Source organism: Carcharhinus amblyrhynchos, unplaced genomic scaffold (genome assembly GCF_965287045.1).
Source record: "Carcharhinus amblyrhynchos unplaced genomic scaffold, sCarAmb.v2.hapA scaffold_548, whole genome shotgun sequence".
In the NCBI taxonomy this organism is placed as follows: Eukaryota; Metazoa; Chordata; class Chondrichthyes; order Carcharhiniformes; family Carcharhinidae; genus Carcharhinus; species Carcharhinus amblyrhynchos.
This window is the reverse complement of record NW_027650288.1, coordinates 79,599-100,756: the sequence shown is the minus strand read 5'-3', so window position 1 is coordinate 100,756 and position 21,158 is coordinate 79,599. Positions and strand designations below refer to the sequence as shown.

The 21,158-nt window shown below is 50.9% G+C and overlaps 1 protein-coding gene across 5 annotated transcripts in view; it reads right to left on the bottom strand.

Annotated features, from left to right (window-relative positions):
- Positions 1 to 1,105: 1,105 nt before the first annotated feature.
- The window catches only part of LOC145339585 (testis-specific serine/threonine-protein kinase 4-like), a 42,712-nt gene continuing 22,659 nt past the window's right edge, over positions 1,106 to 21,158 (bottom strand). For 3 of the 5 annotated variants that reach the window (XM_080184076.1, XM_080184077.1, XM_080184075.1), the window contains exons 2-3: positions 16,858 to 17,197; positions 1,106 to 2,188 (exon numbers count right to left, since the gene is read on the bottom strand). In XM_080184076.1, coding sequence (XP_080040202.1) covers positions 1,454 to 2,188; positions 16,858 to 17,197 — 1,075 coding nt within the window. In that variant the 3' untranslated portion in view covers positions 1,106 to 1,453. Of the gene's footprint in view, positions 2,189 to 5,452; positions 5,688 to 11,873; positions 12,075 to 16,857; positions 17,198 to 21,158 lie in introns of those variants that run through there. The other 2 variants (XM_080184078.1, XM_080184079.1) reach the window with 2 other exon arrangements.

Sequence of the window (21,158 nt, the reverse complement as noted above, 5' to 3'; positions counted from 1 at the left end):
GAGAGAGAAAGAGGGAGAGAAAGAGATGGAGAAGGAGATGGAGGGAGAGGGGGGAGAGAGAGAGAGACAGAGGGAGGTGAGTCAGAGAGATTGAGAGAGAGACAGAGAGAAGGAGAGACAGAGAGAGAGGAAGGGAATAAGTGAGACAGAGAGAGGGGGAGAGTTTGGGAAGGAGAGAGGAAAATGGAGAGAGATTGGGGGAGAGAGGGAGGGAGAGATGGGGGGGTAGAGAGGGGACAGAGAGAGACAGAGTGAGAGAGAGAAAGGGAGGGACAAAGAGAGAGGGAAGGAGAGACAGAACTTTTGAAAAAATCCGGAATTCAAAGTCTTAACGAAGACCTTGAACCCCCTTAGAGAAAAAAACTCCATCTGGTTGACTAATGTGCATGGTGGGACCAGGTTTGATTCCCGGCTTGGGTCACTGCCTGTGTGGAGTTTGCACATTCCCCCCGTGTCTGCATGGGTTTCCTCCCACAGTCCGAAAGACACGCTGGTTAGGTGGATTGGCCATGCTAAATTCTCCCTCAGTGAAAGCCGAACAGGCGCAGGAGTGTGGCGACTCGGAGATTTTCACAGTAACTTCATTGCAGTGTTAATGTAAACCGACTTACTAATAAGTAAACTTTAAGTTTTAGATGCCTAGGCCTATCATGTACCTCCTTCTGACTGAGTGTACAATCTCCCTTGTCATCCGTGGTTCCTGGATCCTCCTATTTCTATCCTAAACCCTTTTAGGAATGAGGTGAGAAGAAATTTCTTCAGCCAGAGGGAGGTGAATGTGTGGAATTCACTCCCACAAAGTGTAGTTGAGGCCAAAACGTTGTGTGATTTCAAGAAGAAATTAGATATAGCTCTTGGGATTAAAGGGGTCGAGGGATATGGGGGGAAATTAGGATACTGAATTCGACGATCAGCCATGATCATGATGAGCGGGCAGAGTGGACTCAAAGGGCTGAATGGCCTCCTCCTGCTTTTTTAATGTGCTGTGGGCTTCCACTGGGGAGATTGGGAAAGTTTTGCAAGAGTCTGACGGAACGCGTTGAAAAATTTATTCTTTTATTCATTCATTATTTTTTTCCTGCGTACTTACAGGGTGTGTCTTACTGACCCACTCAGTTTATCTAAGTAACTCGTTATTACATAATAGAATCGGGGATGGTGGGGGTGGGGGTGTGTGTGAGAAAGGTATTGGGGGTGAGAGCCAGAGAGGAGGGTGCAGAGGGAGTTGAGGTGCGGGGGGAGACTCTGAAGCACCGTGTTCCATGGAGATACGCTCCCCTTGAGAATTAACCAGGCTCTGGGGCACCAAGGTGTGTGGTACTGGGCTCCCAGCCTGGGCTTTTAACTTCAGTGGGATCTCCCCCACCCACTCCCTCTGTGGCATCTCTCTCCCCCACCCAGCTTCTCGTCTTGGATATCCATTGACACGGGAAGAGACGTGCTTCCACTGGCATCATTCCTGGCGTGCCCAGGTGGCTGCATTGGGGAGCATCTGCCAGTTTGGCACCAGTTTGCTGATGACAGCTTTGGCCATGTCCAAGGCCTCGAGTCTGCTGCCAACTTTGACCTCGTCAGGCGCCGCCTTGACCTCCTTGGCGAACTTGACCCTATCCTTGGCCTCTCTGTTGCCCTTGGCCCGCCAGGTGGGCTTGTTGGGGCCTTTGTCCCCTGCGCCTGCCACCATAGGCTCCAGTGCCTTTGACCCCGCCACCTCCTTTGACCCCGTTGGTGACCTTGGCTTCATCGACGGCAGCCTTGACCCTGTCGCCATCTTGGACCCCGCTGGCGACCTCAGCTCCAGCGACGCCCTGGACCCCGTTGACAGCCTCCTCCCTGCCGCCGCCTTTGACCCCGACACCAGCGACGATGCGGACCCCAGTGACGAACTGGACCCTGTTGACAGCCTCCTCCCTGTCGTCGCCTTTGATGCTGTGGTCACTCTCGACCCTTGCGCCCCCACTCCAGCCCCTGCCTCTACTCCCGGGAGGTAGGGCAGCAGCCAGCCCTCCTTCTCCGCCTGCACCCTAACTGCCTTAGCGTCCAGCCGTTTGGTATACAGCGCCGCCATGTCCTGGGTGCAGGCGGGGAGCTGGTTATGGGTGAGGAAGTTCACGAGCCACGGATGACAGAACAGGTCCAATATGGTGGAGCGGTGGGCGGGTAGTCTCAACATTTTCTGGATCAGGTCCTGGAACGAGAAATGTACGGCGCGCTGTCAGTATCTCGTTAGGTGTCACCGCGGCACCCTAAGGAAACAACAGATTGGGGGCTGGGGGGTGGGGAGGTGGCAGGGGTTATACCCACACAACTCTCTTTAGCAATAGTATTTGGATGGTTGAGAGACAGCGAGAGAGAGAAGGGAAAGGAGAAAGAGAGACAGAGAGAGAGAGACAGAGAGCAAGAAGGAGACAGAGAGAGAGAGACAGAGAGCGAGAGGGAGACAGAGAGCGAGAGACAGAGAGCGAGAGGGAGACAGAGAGAGAGAGACAGAGAGCGAGAGACAGAGAGCGAGAGGGAGACAGAGAGAGAGAGACAGAGAGAGAGAGACAGAGAGCGAGAGACAGAGAGCGAGAGACAGAGAGCGAGAGGGAGACAGAGAGAGAGAGACAGAGAGAGAGGGAGGGAGGGACACAGAGACAGAGAGACAGAGAGAGAGAGACAGAGAGAGAGGGACAGAGAGCGAGAGGGAGACAGAGAGAGGGAGACAGAGAGAGAGAGAGGGAGGGACACAGAGACAGAGAGAGAGAGAGAGAAACAGAGAGAGAAAGAGAAACAGAGAGAGAGAGAGGGAGACAGAGAGAGACAGAGAGGGAGACACAGAGAGAGAGACAGAGACAGAGACAGAACAAAAAATCCCACCCAAGATCAATGGACATTTCTATTGTCTGCCCGTTGCCCACTCCGATTCCCGTGGCAGGTGGGAGGGGCAGCAAAATTGCAGCCAGAGAGCGAGCAAAAAAGCAAGAAGGGGGAGTGAGAGAGAAAACGAGCGAAAGAAAAAGAGAGAATAAGAGAGAAGTAGCAAGGTAGAGAGAGAAAGAGAGTGACTGAGAGTGAGAGAAAGCAAAATAGAGAAAATGAGAGGAAGACCAAGACAGAGAGAATGAGAGAGACAGAGAAGAGAGTGAGATACAGTGTGAGAAAAGAATTGAGAGAGAATTAATAAAGAGAAAAAGCGCAAGATAGGTGGATAGCAAGATAGAGAGAGGGAACACGAGAGCAAAATAAAGAGAGAGTATAAGTGAACGAGGTAGAAAGAGGGAAATAGCAAGATAGAGAGAGAAAGAGAGTGAGAGATAGAGTAAGAGAGAGAAAGAGCGAATGAAAGAGTGAGAGAGAGCAAAATGGAGAGACTGAGAGAAAGAGAGGGAGAGAAAGAGCAAGGTAAGAGAGAGTGAGGGAAAGAACTTGCATTACTAACATGGTGACCCAACCCAACTCTGCACATGTTGAGGAGGACAACTGAGGCCCTTTTTCATTTCTGGTCATCGTGGGGAACACGGCGGCCCACTTGTGCACAACAAGCTCCCACAAACAGCAACTGAGATGGAGGCGTGTGGTTTAGAGTCAACCACACGGCTGAGGGAGCTGGGGGCAGGAAGGAGCGTGGGGTGGCGATCTGGATTCGCACGTAGGTCAGTCCGGGTAAGGAAATCAGATTTCTCCTCCCCCTCTAAAGGGGAAGGTTAGTGAACCAGATGGTATTTTTAAAAACGGTCATCATTACTAGGATTTGCGCCGTACATTCCAGATTTTACTTAATTGGATTTAAATTTCACCAGCTGCCATTGATGGGATTGTGTGAACTTGTGTGATTCCTGCAACCCCCTCTCCCCCCACCTCCCCAAAGCCAGAGCCTCTGGATTACTAGTGCAGTGATGCTCCAAGTGCTATTGGGTAGAGGGGGATATTAGTGAACCAGATGGTTTTCTTATATGACAATCAACAATAGTTATCATGGTCATTATTATCGAGACTAGATACATTTTTTAGGGGCAGTGGGGTAGGTAGGTCCTTCTAGTAAGGTTAAAGTTTATTCATTAGTCAGAAGTAGATTTACATTTACTGTGAAAATCCCTGGTTAAGTAGAGTGAATCGAATGTTATCGATGGGGGGTTTTGGGGGAACGAGTGGGGGGGAATGTGGAATTTGAAACATGTCTAGATCGGGCACTGCCTTATCGAATGGCAGAGTGAGGTTGGAGGGGGTGCAAGCTCCTCACCCCACCTACCCCCCACTTTTGGATTTGGTGAACCAAATTCACATTTTCCCTCACCCACTCAACTACGGACATCCCCCCCAATTTCCCACCCCCTCCCCACCCCAGACCATCAGTCTGGATCACAAGACCTGTGACCACACCACTGTGCCACCGCTCTTGTGTATCCACACCCCCATAAACCATCCCCCCTACGAGAGCAACCATGGGAAGACTTTTTTCCTGTCCTACCAAGAGAGCCCCAGATCTGATGGAATGGGATTTGGGGTTGGGGGGGGAGAAGACGCTGGGTGAAGGGGAACAGGGAGAGTGGAGTTTGCAAGAAGGGGGCTCAAAGCCACCAACCACCCAGCTCGCTACCTCCGCCCATGCGAAAGATGATGCCCGAGCCCTGGCCTTAGAAAAGAAAAGTCACAGAAAGCCCTCTGGGGTTCTGGCTTCCAACACCACATCCCAGAATAATGTGCGAGGAGACACACCGGCAATGTGTTAATCCTTTATTGAGTTTTTTGTCCTTTTTTTTGGACTCTCTTGTCCTTTCTCTCACACCCGCCGCACACACGTCAACTATTTGTACCTGTTTACTCCGCTTTCTATTTTTCCTTAAACAAAAATTACCAACTCCATGGAAACATTTATAAATTGCAACTCTGTGAGGGAGCTGGGAGGGGTGCAATGGCATTTGGTGGGAAGTTAGGTAAACTGGGGAAGAGAGAAAGAGAGAGAGAGAGACAGAGAGAGGGGTGTGCGCGGGAGATTGTTGGAAAGCACATGTTTCTCCTGCCCATTTTACTGCGTCCTTGGAGACAAGGGAAGAGCCTTTCCGGCATCCCACACTTTACCCGTCCTCCTCACCCCCATCCCCCACAATCTCTATGAAACGCAGCATTTTGGAATTCCTATTTTGTTGGCTAAGGGGTTTTCGAGGGATTGGGAGAGTGGGGAAGGAGGTGGTGAGGTGCGCATGGTGGTGGTGGTGGTGGGGGGAGGGGGGGGGGCTGCAGGATTCTATGCCCAATTGTTCCCCATTTCCCCTTCCACAAACCCCAGTTCCAGCACGCACTCTACCAGCTGCCCTTTGTCCTCTATCTCCCCTGGATCCCAACCTCTACCCACTGAGTGCCAACTAACTCTGCCCACTCTCTCTCTGCCACGCCACCTCCTCTTTGCACTTCCCGCCCCCTCCCCACCCCACTGTCCTCCCAATCCCCCGCCCCCACCACCATTCTGGAGTTTAACCCCATGACTTGATGGGAATATCTTTCACGAAGCTTTCGTGCCCATTTGAGTGCTGCACTGTCATGAGGCGCTGGGAGCTTTTGGTGATGTTGAAGGGCTGGTAGAAAACTTCCATATCCTGGAGGTAATCAGGCCTATTCTTGACCAGGTGGGTCATCCAGGGGTGGTCGAAGATCGCGTGCAGAGAGTAGCGGGTGGACACGCCCCTGAGTATGCAGTGGATCAGGTCCTGGAATGAGAAAGGATGGAAGGCTCCAGTGAGTTATCCAACCTTTAAAGAAGGACTGGTTGGTGGGGTGGGGGTAGGGGGAGTGGGGGGGGGGAGGTGGTGGTGATGGGGGGCATTGGTTCTACCCTATCATCTTGACCTGCCCTCCGAACACGCTGAGATGCCTCACATGTCTCATCCACTCACCATCCCTCCCCTCTCCTCCCCCCACCCAGCCTCCCACTTCAATAGCCACAGGAATGATCACCCTCTCACCTCCCACACCCTCTCAGCACCGGGGGGGGGGTTGGGGCAGAGGGGAGGAGTGGGGTGAGGGGGGTCTGGAGGAAAATTGGGAGGAGTTTGGGAGGTGAGGCTGCAGATTGGAAAACGGTTGATGTGGCAGGGAGAGTGGGCTGCCCCTTCCCAACCAGGATGTCTGTTGCGCTCCTTCCTTCCATCCATCCTCCATCGGGATGTTGCCGACTGGTCTCTCACCATGGCTTTGGTTCTGGAGCTGCCAGCGATACCAATCCACCCGCTACCCCCCCCCCTCTCTTCCACCCTCCCCCCACTGTCGCTGATGTTGCACTCACCCTGCCTCAACTCAGCCCAGCCCCGGCTCCCGACCCTGACCCCGACCCCACCCCGACCCGACCCAACCCAACCCAACCCGATCTCAATCCCAACTCAACCCCACCCCCAACCCAGTCAATTCCACCCCGACCAAACCCACCCTAACCCCAACCAATCCCATTCAACTTGCCCCACTCATACCCTGGTTTGGGCTTGTGCCCTATCGCAATTGAGAATTTGCCTCTGCATTCTGGGGCTGGACCTCGTGGGAGACACAAGGGCTTAGCATGAGAGGGTGGTGGGGGTAGGGGGGGGTGGTAGGGGGTGTGGAGGAGAGGGGGATGCATTTGGCCTTTTGACTCCACAATGCCTCTGCGCAACTCCAATCCCGGCCCTCTTGCCTTTACATTACCCTTGCGTAGGTTGAGGGGCTGGGGATGAGTGGGGAGGGCGTGTACAGTTTGACTTGTGGGGTGGTTAAGCTGGGGCGCTGGGAGTGGAATTCATAAACAGAGTTGGGGGGAGGGGGAATAACCAAGTGATTGGTGACTGAAGAAGAATATTCTGGATACGGTGAATCGTCAGTGAAAATATTTTTCATCTCAATCCCCTGCCCCTTATCTTAAATCTACCCTCCTCCCAACCAGATTACTGACCCCTTTATAGAACACAGAACTGTACAGGCCCTTCGGCCCTCGATGTTGTGCCGAGCTATGTTTAATCCCAAGATCAAACTATCCCACTCCCTATCATTCTGGTGTGCTCCATGTGCCTATCCAATAACTGCTTGAAAGTTCCTAAAGTGTCCGACTCCACTATCACTGCAGGCAGTCCATTCCACACCCCAACCACTCTCTGAGTAAAGAAACTACCTCGGACATCCCTCCTATATCTCCCACCACGAACCTTATAGTTATGCCCCCAGCAACAGCTACATCCACCCGAGGAAATAGTCTCTGCACGTCCACTCTATCAATCCCTCTCATCATCTTATAAACCTCTGTTAAGTCACCCCTCATTCTCCTCCGCTCCAAAGAGAAAAGCCCCAGCTCCCACAACCTTTCCTCATAAGACCTACCCTCCAAACCAGGCAGCGTCGTGGTAAATCTCCTCTGCACTCTCTCCGATGCTTCCACATCCTTCTTGTAGTGAGGTGACCAGAACTGAACACAATATTCCAAATGTGGTCTCACCAAGGTCCGGTATAGTTGCAGCGTAACCCCACGGCTCTTAAACTCAAACCCCCTGTTAATAAACGCTATTTGGGTGGCACTGCTGCTTCACAGCTTCAGGGACTGGGTTCGATTCCCGGCTCGGGCCACTGTCTGTGTGGAGTTTGCAGATTCTCCTCGTGTCTGCGTGGGTTTCCTCCGGGGGCTCCAGTTTCCTCCCACAGTCCAGAGATGTGCGGGTTAGGTTGGCTGGCCGTGCTAAGAAATTGTCCCTTAGTGTCCTGAGATGTGTAGGTTAGAGGGATTCGTGGGTATAATATGTAGGGATATGGTGGTAGGGCCTGGGTGGGATTGTGGTTGGTGCACATTCGATGGGCTGAATGGCCTCTTTCTGTACTGTGGGGTTTCTATGATCTCCCTTTACTGAGGGGAAAAATGTCATCCTATCTCTGTCCCCCATCATTTTGTACACCTTTCGTGTTCCCCCTCTCCCCCTGAAGTCTCCCAGGGATGACCTACCATGTGCTGCCTCCTGCAGTTTAATAGCCCCCTCTCTCTTATTGAGAAACTGGCACTTGTGCTGGGGTAACATTGTCAGGGTGGGTACTGGGAGGGTGGTGAGGCACAGGCCCACAATAGAAGTAACTCCACCCCTTACCGAGAGAGAGAAACAGAGAGAGAATCCAGAGAATCCCAGCAACGCAGAACAAGGCTATTCAGCCCATCGAGCCTGCACTGACAACAATCACACCCAGGCCTTATCCCCATAACCCCATGTATTTATCTTGCTAATCCCCCTGACACGAAGGGGCAATTTAGCATGGCCATCCACCTAACCTGTACATCTTTGAAGTGTGGGATGAAACCACAGCAGTCGGGGGCGGGGGTGGGGGGAGCGAGGGGGGAGGGAGAGGGAGAGGGAGGGGAGACAGCGGAGGGAGAGGGGGAGGGAGGGGAGACGGGGGAGGGAGAGGAAGGGGGAGGGGAGACGGGGAAGGGAGAGGAGAGTGAGGGGAGATGGGGGGGAGGGAGAGGGAGGGGAGACGGGGGAGGGAGAGGGAGGGGAGACGGGGGGAGGGGAGATGGGGGGAGGGGAGAGGGAGGGGAGACGGGGGGAGGGAGAGGGAGGGGAGACGGGGGAGGGAGAGGGAGGGGAGAGTGAGGGGAGATGGGGAGGGAAGGAGAGGGCAGGGAGGGAGGAGGGGGGCGAGGGGCAGGGAGGGAGGGAGGCGAGGGGGAGGGAGGGAGGCAGAAGGGTGGGAGGAGGGAGGGGGAGGGAGGGCAAGAGAAATGGAATGAAGGAAAAAGAGAGGGAAAAAGGCAGGGATGGGGAAGAGGGGAGAATATGAGGGAGAAGGAGGGTCTGGAACAAAAGAAGGAGGGTGAGAGGAGGGGTAGGAAGGAGGGTGGGTGGGTAAGAAGAAGAAATGAGAGAGAGAGAGAGAGGGAGAGAGAGAGAGAGAGGGGGAGAAGGAGAGAGAGAGAGAGGGAGAGAGGGAGAAGGAGAGAGAGAGAGAGGGAGAAGGAGAGAGAGAGAGACCAAGAGAAGGAGAGATGGAGAAGACATGAGAGGAAGGAGAGAGAAAACAAAAGGCAGAAAGGGAAGTGGGAAGAAAGATGGATAAGGAAAGTGAGGGGAGAAAGATGAGAGAGGAGTTGAGGAAAGGCTGAAGTTCAGGGACAACAAGCTAGAGAAGATAACCACTTCCCTCATTAGGCTTTCAGGTCTTTGTGTTGGCCCAGCCACAGGAGTGGGTAAGGGTTAGGATTGGCCTGACTACAGGAGACGGTTAAGGGTAAGGGTTAGGGTTAGGGTTGGTGTGGATATAGGAGAGGGTTAGGGTTGGCATGGATACAGGTGAGGGTTAGGGTTTAAGGTTACGTTTGGTTTGGATGTAGCAGGTGGTTAGGGTTTACAGTTAAGGGTTACGGTTGGCGTGGTTAAGGGTTAAGGATTGCTGTGGATACAGAAGAAGGTTAGGGGTAAGGGTTAGGGTTAGGGTCAAGGTTAAGGATTAGGGGTTGGGTTTGGGGTTAATGGTAAGGGTGAGAGTGGATACAGGACAAGGGTTAGGGTTGGCATGGACACTGGTGAGGGTTAGGGTTTAGGGTTAGTTTAACGTCTGTTGTTGGAAAAATGCTTGAATCCGTCATCAAAGAAGAAATAGCGAGGCACTTAGAGAAGAATTGTTTGATAGAGCAGACGCAGCACGGATTCGTTAAGGGGAAGTCGTGTTTGACAAATTTATTGGAATTCTATGAGGATGTGACTAGTGCGGTAGACAGAGGGGAACCGGTAGATGTGGTGTTTCTCGATTTTCAAAAGGCGTTTGATAAGGTGCCGCACAAAAGGTTGCTTCAGAAGGTTAGGGGGCATAGAGTTGGGGGTAAGGTGTTAGCGTGGATAGAGGACTGGTTGTCAAATAGGAGGCAGAGAGTTGGTGTCAATGGGTACTATTCTGATTGGCGGTTGGTAACTAGTGGAGTGCCTCAGGTATCGGTGCTGGGGCCTCAGCTATTTACCATTTATATAGATGATCTGGAGGAGGGGGCTGAGTGTAGGGTGATGAAATTTGCTGATGACACAAAGATGAGTGGAAAAGCAAATTGTGCGGAGGGTGTGGAAATTCTGCAGAGGGATCTAGATAGGCTGAGCGAGTGGGCGAGGACCTGGTAGATGGAGTATAATGTTAGCAAGTGTGAGGTTATCCACTTTGGCAGAAATAATAGTAGGAGGGATTACTATTTAAAGGGTGAAAAGCTGCAGCATGCTACGGTGCAGAGGGACCTGGGGGTCCTTATGCATGAGTTGCAAAAACCCAGTCTGCAGGTGCAGCAGGTGATCAAGAAGGCAAATGGGATGCTGGCCTTTATAGCGAGGGGGATAGAATATAAAAGCAGGGAGGTCTTGCTGCAACTGTACAGGGCACTGGTGAGGCCGCAGCTGGAGTACCGTATGCAGTTTTGGTCGCCGCACTTGCGCAATGATATTTTGGCCTTGGAGGGGGTGCAGAGGAGGTTCACTAGGCTGATACCGGAGGTGAGGGGGTTAGACTATGAAGAGAGACTAAATAGACTGGGTCTGTACTCGTTGGAGTTTAGAAGGATGAGGGGGGATCTTATAGAGACGTATAAGATAATGAAGGGGATGGATAGAGTAGAGGTAGAGAGATTCTTCCCGCTTAGAAAGGACAGCAGGACAAGAGGGCACAGCCTTAAGATAAGGGGGGTGCAGTTTAGAACAGAGTTGAGGAGGAACTTCTTCACTCAAAGGGTGGTGAATCTCTGGAATTCTCTGCCCGTTGAAGTGGTGGAGGCTACCTCGCTAAATATATTTAAGACGCGGGTAGATAGGTTTTTGATAGGCGAGGGAATTAAGGGTTATGGGGGAAAGCGGGAAAGTGGAACTGAGCCACGACAGATCAGCCATGATCTTATTGAATGGCGGGGCAGGCTTGAGGGGCCAGATGGCCTACTCCTGCTCCTATTTCTTATGTTCTTAGGTTACGGTTGGTTTGGATGCAGGAGACGGTTAGGGTTAGGGTTGGCATGGACACTGGAGAGGGATAATCATATGGATGGAGTGCTGGACCCTCTTTCTTGCTGCTCCACAATCCCCCCCCCTCTCTCTCTGAAAGGTGGATGCAGCTCCCTCTTGTGCCTCGTTCTCAACCCCGCTTCTTTCCACCAGCCGCTCCCCCCTCTTCCCTCACATCCCCCCTCCCTTCATCACGCCCTACGCTGCCCCCCAATGGTTGGTGGCCCCTCCGTGGACCAGTTTGGGCCACGATGGTGGACCGGCAGATCTTCAATGCTGTTCCTCCCAGACCTGCGGAGAGAGGGAGTGAGGGGCAGAGGGTTGGGAGGGTGGTGGGACTCCTGGAACACCAGCCTCTTCCACCTCCTGCCGTGAACCCTTCCATCCACGCTCCGTCCTCGCGTACGGCAGATCGAGACAAGAAAGAAACCCTCTAACCACCTCCTCAGCGAATTCTGAAGTGTTCTGCGCCGTGCATCATGTGCCCCGCCGCCAGTATTGGCCGCCCTTCATTGGACAGGCCAGCTCTACATCCAAATATGCGTACAGCAAAATCCCACTGCTCTTATTAACAGAATAACCCGCGCTAACTCTGCATCGCTCCATTTGAGAGTGCTGCTGGTATCGTAGGGGTCGTGAGTGGCGAGGGTGGGGTGGTGGGCGTCAGGGTAGGGTGAAATATTAGCCTCAAAACCAGTCCCCCCCCACACCCCACTTCACTCTTTATCAAAATTTGTGTGAAATTCCCTCAGCAACATCGAGCCTGGATTGAATTGATTTAATTTATTATTGTCACATGTATCAGGATAGTGTAAAGCATTGTTTCTTGCGTGTTATACAGACAAAGCATACCGTTCATAGAGAAGGAAAGGAGAGAGTGCAGAATGTAGCGTTACAGTCATAGCTAGGGTGTAGAGAAAGATCAACTTGATGCGAGGTAGGTCCATTCAAAAGTCTGACAGCAGCAGGGAAGAAGCTGTTCTTGAGTTGGTTGGTACACGACCTCAGACTTTTGTATCTTTTTCCTGACGGAAGAAGGTGGAAGAGAGAATGTCCGGGTGCATGGGGTCCCTAATTATGCTGGCCGCTTGAATGCACGGCCAATCCACCAAACCTGCACATCTTGAACAAAGAACAACAAAGAACAAAAACAGCCCAGGAAACAGGCCCTTCGGCCCAACGAGCCCGCGCCGCCATCTTAACACCACCAGTCCCTCCCCTCCACCCATGACCCTTGTCTAATGTTTTATGGCATTCCACATTGAGGGAAACTAATTTAGGGACAATTTATTACTTCCAATCAGCCTGACAGCACATCTTTGGGGTGTGGAAGGAAACCGGAGCACCCTGAGGAAACCCACGCAGACACGGGGAGAACATGCAGACTCCCCACTGCCTAAGAATAGGCAGTGACCCAAAGTGGGGAATCGAAGCTGGGTCCCTGGTGCTGTGAGGCAGCAGTACTAACTGCTGTGCCCCCTATGTGCCACTGTGCTGCCCATTTGACCCGTTGCAGTGGCCTGGACGCCCACAAAACCGGCCTGTTGAAACTGACGTACGTGGGCTCAGAAATGGATTCGCAACAAGAATTTGACATCAGGCGAGAGCCCAGCAGTGCCCTTCAGCTGTTTCTCTGCATGTCCCGTCTAACTCCTTACCTGTTTCGAAGTAATGGCACTCTTCCAGGCCCTGCACCACCCCCCCGCCCCACCAAGATCTAAAACCGTTGTACTTGTGCGTTGAAAAACATTGACATCTTGAAGGCTTTAAGAATGTTTCTCAGAGGACAAGAAGTTGCCTGGGGGAAGGCTGGGGTGGTGGGGAGGTAGAGGTCTGCTCTGTGTCCCTCAGTACACGCTCCACCCCCCTCTGCCCCGTCACTGATCGCAGGATGTCTTGCTGTAGAGATAGAGGGAGCACAGCAAAGGTTTACCAGGCTGATTCCTGGGATGGCAGGTCTGTCACATGAGGAGAGACTAAGTCGGTTAGGATTACATTCACTGGAGTTTGGAAGAGTGAGAGGGGATCTCATCGAAACTTATAAAACTCTAACAGGGTTAGAGAGGGTAGATTCAGAAAGAATGTTCCCGATGGTGAGGGGAGTCCAGAACTAGAGGGTCATAGTTTGAGGTTAAGGGGTCAACCTTTTAGGACTGAGGTGAGGAGAAATGTCTTCACCCAGAGGGTGGTGAATGTGTGGAATTCACTCCCACAGAAAGTAGTTGAAGCCAAAACGTTCTGTGATTTTGAGAAGAAATTAGATATAGTTCTTGGGGCTCAGGGGATCGAGGGATTTGGAGGGGAGGTGGTGCGAATCAGAATATCTTATTTGATGATCAGCCATAGAACATAGAACCCTACAGTGCAGAAAGAGGCCCTTCGGCCCATCGAGTCTGCACTGACTACAATCCCACCCAAGCCCTATCCCCATATCCCCACACATTTACCCACTAATCCCTCTAACCTACACATCCCAGGACGCTAAGGGACAATTTTAGCATGGCCAATCGACCTAACCCGCACATTTTTGGACTGTGGGAGGAAACCGGATCACCCGGAGGAAACCCACGCAGATACGAGGAGAATGTGCAAACTCCACACAGACAGTGACCCCGAGCCAGGAATTGAACCCAGGTTCCCTGGAGCTGTGAGGCAGCAGTGCTAACCCACTGTGCCACCATGCCGCCCAAAATGCATTATCAAAATGAATGGTGGAGCAGGTTTGAAGGGCTGAATGGCCTCCTCCTGCTTCTAAATTCTCTGTTTAGCACAACTTTGATAAGGTTCCCCATGGTAGGCTCATGAAGAAAGTAAGGAGGTGTGGGATAGAAAGAAATTTGGCTGATTGATAAGTAACTGGCTGTCTTATAGAATACAGTAAAAAGTCTGACAACACCAGGTTTTAGTCCAACCGATTTATTTGATAGTAAACGCACAAGCTTTCGGGTTAGTCCCTACCTGACGAAGGGACTAACCCGAAAGCTTGTGCGTTTACTATCAAATAAATTGGTTGGACTAAAACCTGGTGTTGTCAGACTTTTTACTGTGTTTACCCCAGTCCAACGCTGGCACATCCACATCATGTCTTACAGAAGACAGAGGGTGGTGGTGGAGGGAAAATTTTTAGACTGGAGGCCAGTTACCAGCGGCGTACCACAGGGATCAGTGCTGGGTCCTCTGCTATTTGTGATTTTTATCAATGACTTGGAAGAGGGGGCTGAAGGGTGTATTAGTAAATTTGCTGATGACACCAAGATTGGTGGAGTAGTGGATGAGATGGAGGGCTTTTGTAGGCTGCAAAGGGACTTTGATAGGATGAAGAGCTGGGCCAAAAAGTGGCAGATGGAGTTCAACCCTGATAAGTGCGAGGTGATTCATTTTGGTAAGACAAGCTTGAATGCAGATTACAGGGTCAACGGCAGGGTTTTTGAGGAATGTGGAAGAGCAGGGAGATCTTGGGGTTCATATCCACAGATCTCTGAAGGTTACCACTCAAGTGGATAGAGCTGTGAAGAAGGCTTACAGTGTGTTAGCGTTTATTAACAGGGGGTTTGAGTTTAAGAGCTGTGGGGTTATGCTGCAACTATACCGGACCTTGGTGAGGCCACGTTTGGAATATTGTGTGCAGTTCTGGTCACCTCACTATAAGAAGGATGTGGGAGCATCGGAGAGAGAGCAGAGGAGATTTACCAGGATGCTGCCTGGTTTGGAGGGTAGGTCTTATGAGGAAAGGTTGAGGGAGCTGGGGCTTTTCTCTTTAGAGCGGAGGAGGATGAGAGGTGACTTAATAGAGGTTTATAAGATGATGAGAGGGATTGATAGAGTGGACATGCAGAGACTATTTCCTCGGGTGGATGTAGCTGTTACTAGGGGGCATAACTATAAGGTTCATGGTGGGAGATACAGGAGGGATGTCCAAGGTAGATTCTTTACTCAGTTGTTGGGGTGTGGAATGGACTGCCTGCTGTGATAGTGGAGTCGGACACTTTAGGAACTTTCAAGCGGTTATTGGATAGGCACATGGAGCACACCAGAACGATAGATAGCTTGATCTTGGGCTTGGCACAACATCGAGGGCTGATGGATCTGTACTGTGCTGTATCGTTCTAAGTTCTAACTGAAAACAACTCAATCACACTTTTACACTTGTAAACGCACAACTGGATTGCACGCATACATTGGTAAATACACAACTGCATCACACTTTTACACTGGCAAACACACAACTGGATCAGACTTTTACACTGGCAAACACACAACTGGATCACACTTTTACGCTGGTAAACACACACAGCTGGATCAGACTTTGACACTGGTAAGCACACACAGCTGGATCAGACTTTCACACTGGTAAATATGCAAATGGATCACATTTTTACATTGGTAAACACACAACTGGATCACACTTTTGCACTGGTGAACACAACTGGATCACTCTTTTACATTGGCAACCACACAACTGCATCACACTTTTACACTGGTAACAACACACTGGATCACACTTTTACCCCGGTAAACACAAGTGGAACACACTGTTACCCTGGTAAACACACAACCAGAACACACTTTTACCTGGTAAACACACAAGTGGAACACACTTTTACCTGGTAAACACACAACTGGAACACACTTTTACATTGGTAAATATAGAAATGGATCACACTTTTATACTGGTAAACACACAACTGGAGATTTACGCTGTATCTAATTATGTGCTGTGCCTTCCCTAGGAGTGTTTGATGGGGAGACAGTGTAGAGGGAGCTTTACTCTGTATCTAACCCTGTGCTGTACCTGTCCTGGGAGTGTTTGATGGGGGGACAGTGTAGAGGGAGCTTTACTCTGTATCTAACCCCGTGCTGTACCTGTCCTGGGAGTGTTTGATGGGGGGACAGTGTAGAGGGAGCTTTACTCTGTATCTAACCCCGTGCTGTACCTGTCCTGGGAGTGTTTGATGGAGGGACAGTGTAGAGGGAGTTTTACTCTGTATCTAACCCCGTGCTGTACCTGTCCTGGGAGTGTTTGATGGAGGGACAGTGTAGAGGGAACTTTACTCTGTATCTAACCCCATGCTGTACCTGTCCTGGGAGTGTTTGATGGGGGACAGTGTAGAGGGAGCTTTACTCTGTATCTAACCCTGTGCTGTACCTGTCCTGGGAGTGTTTGATGGGGGACAGTGTAGAGGGAGCTTTACTCTGTATCTAACCCCGTGCAGTACCTGTCCTGGGAGTGTTTGATGGAGGGACAGTGTATAGGGAGCTTTACTCTGTATCTAACCCCGTGCTGTACCTGTCCTGGGAGTGTTTGATGGGGGGACAGTGTAGAGGGAGCTTTACTCTGTATCTAACCCCGTGCTGTACCTGTCCTGGGAGTGTTTGATGGGGGGACAGTGTAGAGGGAGTTTTACTCTGTATCTAACCCCGTGCTGTACCTGTCCTGGGAGTGTTTGATGGGGGGACAGTGTAGAGGGAGCTTTACTCTGTATCTAACCCCGTGCTGTACCTGTCCTGGGAGTGTTTGATGGGGGGACAGTGTAGAGGGAGCTTTACTCTGTATCTAACCCTGTGCTGTACCTGTCCTGAGAGTGTTTGATGGGGGACAGTGTCGAGGGAGCTTTACTCTGTATCTAACCCCGTGCTGTACCTGTCCTGGGAGTGTTTGATGGGGGACAGTGTGGAGGGAGCTTTACTCTGTATCTAACCCCGTGCTGTACCTGTCCTGGGAGTGTTTGATGGGGGGACAGTGTAGAGGGAGATTTACTCTGTATCTAACCCTGTGCTGTAGCGGTCCTGGGAGTTTTAATGAGAGGGAGCGTGTAGTCGGAGCGCAGTGACGAGGTATCGGAAGATTAATTGGGTGGAGACAGAGGTGACGGCAGAGGGCGAAGGGTTAAAAGCTGACCTTTACCTTGCATTCAATGGAGATGGCCTTGTGCTTCTGGGTGAAGATGGGGCCTTTGATCATCTGTTTGAGCAGGCGCCGTAGATTGGAGTCATCGAAGGGCAGCTTGCCTGTTCGCATGGTGTACAGGATGACCCCCATACTCCAGACATCAGAGAGGAAGGGGTTGTAAGGGATGCCCTGGAGGACCTCCGGGGGCACGTATGCATAGCTGCCGCAGTACGTCTCGCTCAGCTGCACCTGCTTGAAGTTGTTGATGTCGGCCGCCGCGTACTTGCAGAAACCAAAGTCCGAGATCTTTATGTTATCGTTGTGGTCAAGCAGCAAGTTCTCCAGTTTCAAATCCCTGTGTGTGGGGAGGGGGAAAAGAGGACAAAACATCACGAAAGGGTCCACGCCTCCACCTCTACCTCCAGTCAGAATCGCACAGTGGACAGGCAAGGGCCTGGTGGCATTCTTGCTCGACTAGTAATCCAGTTAATGTTCTGGGGACCTGGGTGTGAATCCTACCACGGCAGAGGGTGGAATTTGAATTAAATTTAAAAAAAAATAGAGTCCTCAAGATAAGCAGCGTGGAACCAGGCCCTTCAGCCCATCTCATCCATGCCAGGTTTCCTGACCTGAGCTGGTCCCATTTACCTGCGTTTGGCCTGTATCTCTCTGAACCTTTCTTATCCAAGTACCTGTCCAAATGTCTTTTAAATGTTGTAATTTTACCGGCCACTGCTACTACTTCCTCTGGCAGCTCATTCCATACACCCACCCCCACCCTCTGTGTAAAAAAGTTGCCCCTCGAGTCCCTTTTCCCTCTCACCTTAAAGCCCTCCAGTTTTGGACTCTCCCTCACTCTGGGGGAGAAGACCCGGGGCTATTCACCTTATCCTTGGCTCCTCATGATTTTATAAACCTCTATAAGGTCACCTCGCCCCCCCCCGCCCCACCCCCCACCCCCCATTCTCCTACCCGTTCCAGGGGGAAAAAAATCCCAACCTATCCAGCCTCTCCTTATACAATTCAAACCTTCCAGTGCCGGTAACATTTTTCTTATAGCAGGGTGACCAGAATTGTGTGCAGAGCTTCAAATACGGCCTTACCGATGTCTTGAACAGTTGCAACGTAGCGTCCCAACTCCTATACTCAGTGCCCCAACCAATAAAAGCAAGCATGCCATAGGCCTTCTTTACCACCCTCCCCTTTGAACTTGCCAGATTTTCAGGCAATGAATTCCACCCTCTGGGTGAAAAGGTTTCTCCCCAAATCCTCTCGAAATTTCTTGCCCTCCCTGGTTATTGACCTCTCTACTGAGGGGAGAAGCTTCTTCCCATCTCCTCCATCTATCCTCATCATTTTGTACACGTCAATCAGGCCCCTCTCCCAAGCCCTTTCACTCGGCCTTCTCTGATCCAAAGACCTTTGAAGGCATAAGGGCAAGTTAAGAAGATGGTGCAACAGGCGTACGGCACGTTCGCCTGTATCAATCGGGGTATACATTCCAAAAGCAGAGAGGTCATGATGGAGTTGTATAGAACTTTGGTGAGGCCATGGCTGGAGTACTGCGTGCAGTTCTGATCGCCACGTTATAGGAAGGATGTGAACACACTGGAGATTCACAGGATGCTGCCTGGGATGGAACACTGAAGTTACGAAGAGAGGTTGGATAGCTGGGGTTGTTTGCTCTGGAGCAGAGAAGACTCAGGGGCAACCTGATCGAGGTGTTCTAGATTATGAGGGGTATGGACAGAGTCGACAGGGAGTAGCTGTTCCCCTTAGCTGAAGGGACAGTTATGAGGGAATGCAAGTTAAAGGTGGAGAATTTGTCTCACAAATTTAATTGAGTTTTTTTGAAGGGGGTAACCAAGAAGGTTGATGAGGGCAGTGCAGTTGATGTTGGACTTTAGCAAGGTCGCATGGTAAGTTGTTGCGGAAAGTTAAATCTCACGGGATTCGAGATGAGGCATCTTAACGAATACAAAAATGGCTTCTTGACAGAATGTGGAGATGCCGGCATTGGACTGGGGTAAACATGTTCTTGACAGAAGCCAGAGGGTGGTTGTAGAGAGTTGTTTTTCAAATTGGAGGCCCGTGACCAGCAGTGTGCACAGTAAGAAGTCTGACAACAGCAGGTTTAAGTCCAACCAATTTAGTTGATAGTAAACTCACAAGCTTTCGGGGTTAGCCCCTTCGCCAGGTGAATGGAGAGTTCTGGCCTCAGACAGAGCATATAAAGCACAGACAGTTTACAGATTACTGATTAGAATGCAAATCTTTACAACTAACCTGCTGTTCAAGTTTTAAAAATGCCTTTAAGTCTTAAAGACTTGAACAGCAGGTTAGGTGTAAAGACTTGCATTCTAATCAGTAATCTGTAAACTGTCTATGCTGTTATATAGAACACAAGAACACAAGAAATAGGAGCAGGAGTAGGCCATCTAGCCCTTCAAGCCTGCCCCGCCATTCAATAAGATCATGGCTGATCTGTCGTGGCTCAGTTCCACTTTCCCGCCCTCTCCCCATAACCCTTAATCCCCTCTCTTATCAAAAACCCATCAACCCGCGTCTTAAAAATATTTAGCGAGGCAGCCTCCACCACTTCAACGGGCAGAGAATTCCAGAGATTCACCACCCTTTGAGTGAAGAAGTTCCTCCTCAACTCCGTTCTAAACCGCCCCCCCTTTATCTTGAGGCTGTGCCCCCTAGTCCTACTGTCTTTTTTGAGCGGGAAGAGTCTCTCCACCTCTATCCTATCCATCCCATTCATCATCTTATACGTCTCAATGAGATCTCCCCTCATTCTTCTAAACTCTAACGAGTACAAGCCTAGTTTATTCAGCCTCTCCTCATAGCTCAACCCCCTCAACTCCGGTATCAGCCTAGTAAACCTCCTCTGCACTCCCTCCAAGGCCAAAATATCTTTGCGCAGGTGCGGCGCCCAAAACTGCACACAGTACTCCAGCTGCGGCCTCACCAATGCCCTATACAGCTGCAGCAAGACCTCCCTACTTTTATATTCAATCCCCCTCGCTATGAAGGCCAGCATCCCATTCGCCTTCCTGACCACCTGCTGCACCTGCAGGCTGGGTTTTTGCGACTCATGCACAAGGACCCCGAGGTCCCTCTGCACCATCGCCTGCTGCAGTTTTTCGCCACGTAAGTAATAGTCCTTCCTACCATTATTCCTACCAAAGTGGACCACCTCGCACTTGCCAACATTAAATTCCATTTGCCAGTTCCTGGCCCATTCACCCAGCCTATCTAGATCCTTCTGCAGACTCTCCACACCCTCCGCACAATTTGCCGTTCCCCCAATCTTGGTGTCATCAGCAAATTTCGACACCCTACACTCGGTTCCCTCCTCCAGATCATCTATATAAATGGTAAATAGCTGAGGCCCCAGCACCGACTCCTGGGGCACTCCACTAGTCACCATCCGCCAATCCGAATAGCACCCGTTGACCCCCACTCTCTGCCTCCTATTTGACAACCAATCCTCTATCCACGCTAACACCCTACCCCCAACTCCATATCCCCCGACCTTCTGCAATTACCTCTTGTGAGGTACTTTGTCAAACGCCTTCTGAAAATCTAGAAAGACCACATCCACCGGCTCTCCTCTATCCACTGCCCTAGACACATCCTCACAGAACTCCAGTAAATTTGTCAGACATGACTTCCCTTTAATGAAACCGTGCTGCGTCTGCTCTATCAAGCAATTCCCTTCAAGATGCCTCGCAATTTCCTCCTTAATGACGGATTCTAACATTTTACCTACCACAGACGTTAAACTAACCGGCCTATAATTCCCCGCCTTTTGCCTGGCACCCTTCTTAAACAACGGCGTAACATTAGCCGTTTTCCAATCATCCGGCACTTCCCCGGAATCCAGCGACGTCTGGAAAATAACCACCAAGGCATCCACTATCACCTCCGCCATTTCTTTCAGAACCCTCGGATGCATTCCATCTGGTCCTGGGGACTTGTCCACAATCAGCCCCTCCAGTCTGTCGAGCACCGCCTCTCTAGTAACAGTAATGTCATTAAGACCCTCCAGTCCTACCACCTTTCCATCGCTAACACCCGGCAAATTATTCACGTCCTCCTCCGTGAAGACAGAAACAAAAAAGTTATTCAATACCTTAGCCATATCCCCATCCCCTACCACTAGGTCCCCTTTCTCATCCTCTAAAGGACCAACATTCACCCTAGCCAGCCTCTTCCTTTTTATATATTTATAAAAACTCTTGCTATCCTTTTTTATATTAAGCGCTAGCCCAGCTTCATAGTTTCTCCTACCCTTCTTTATCAACTTC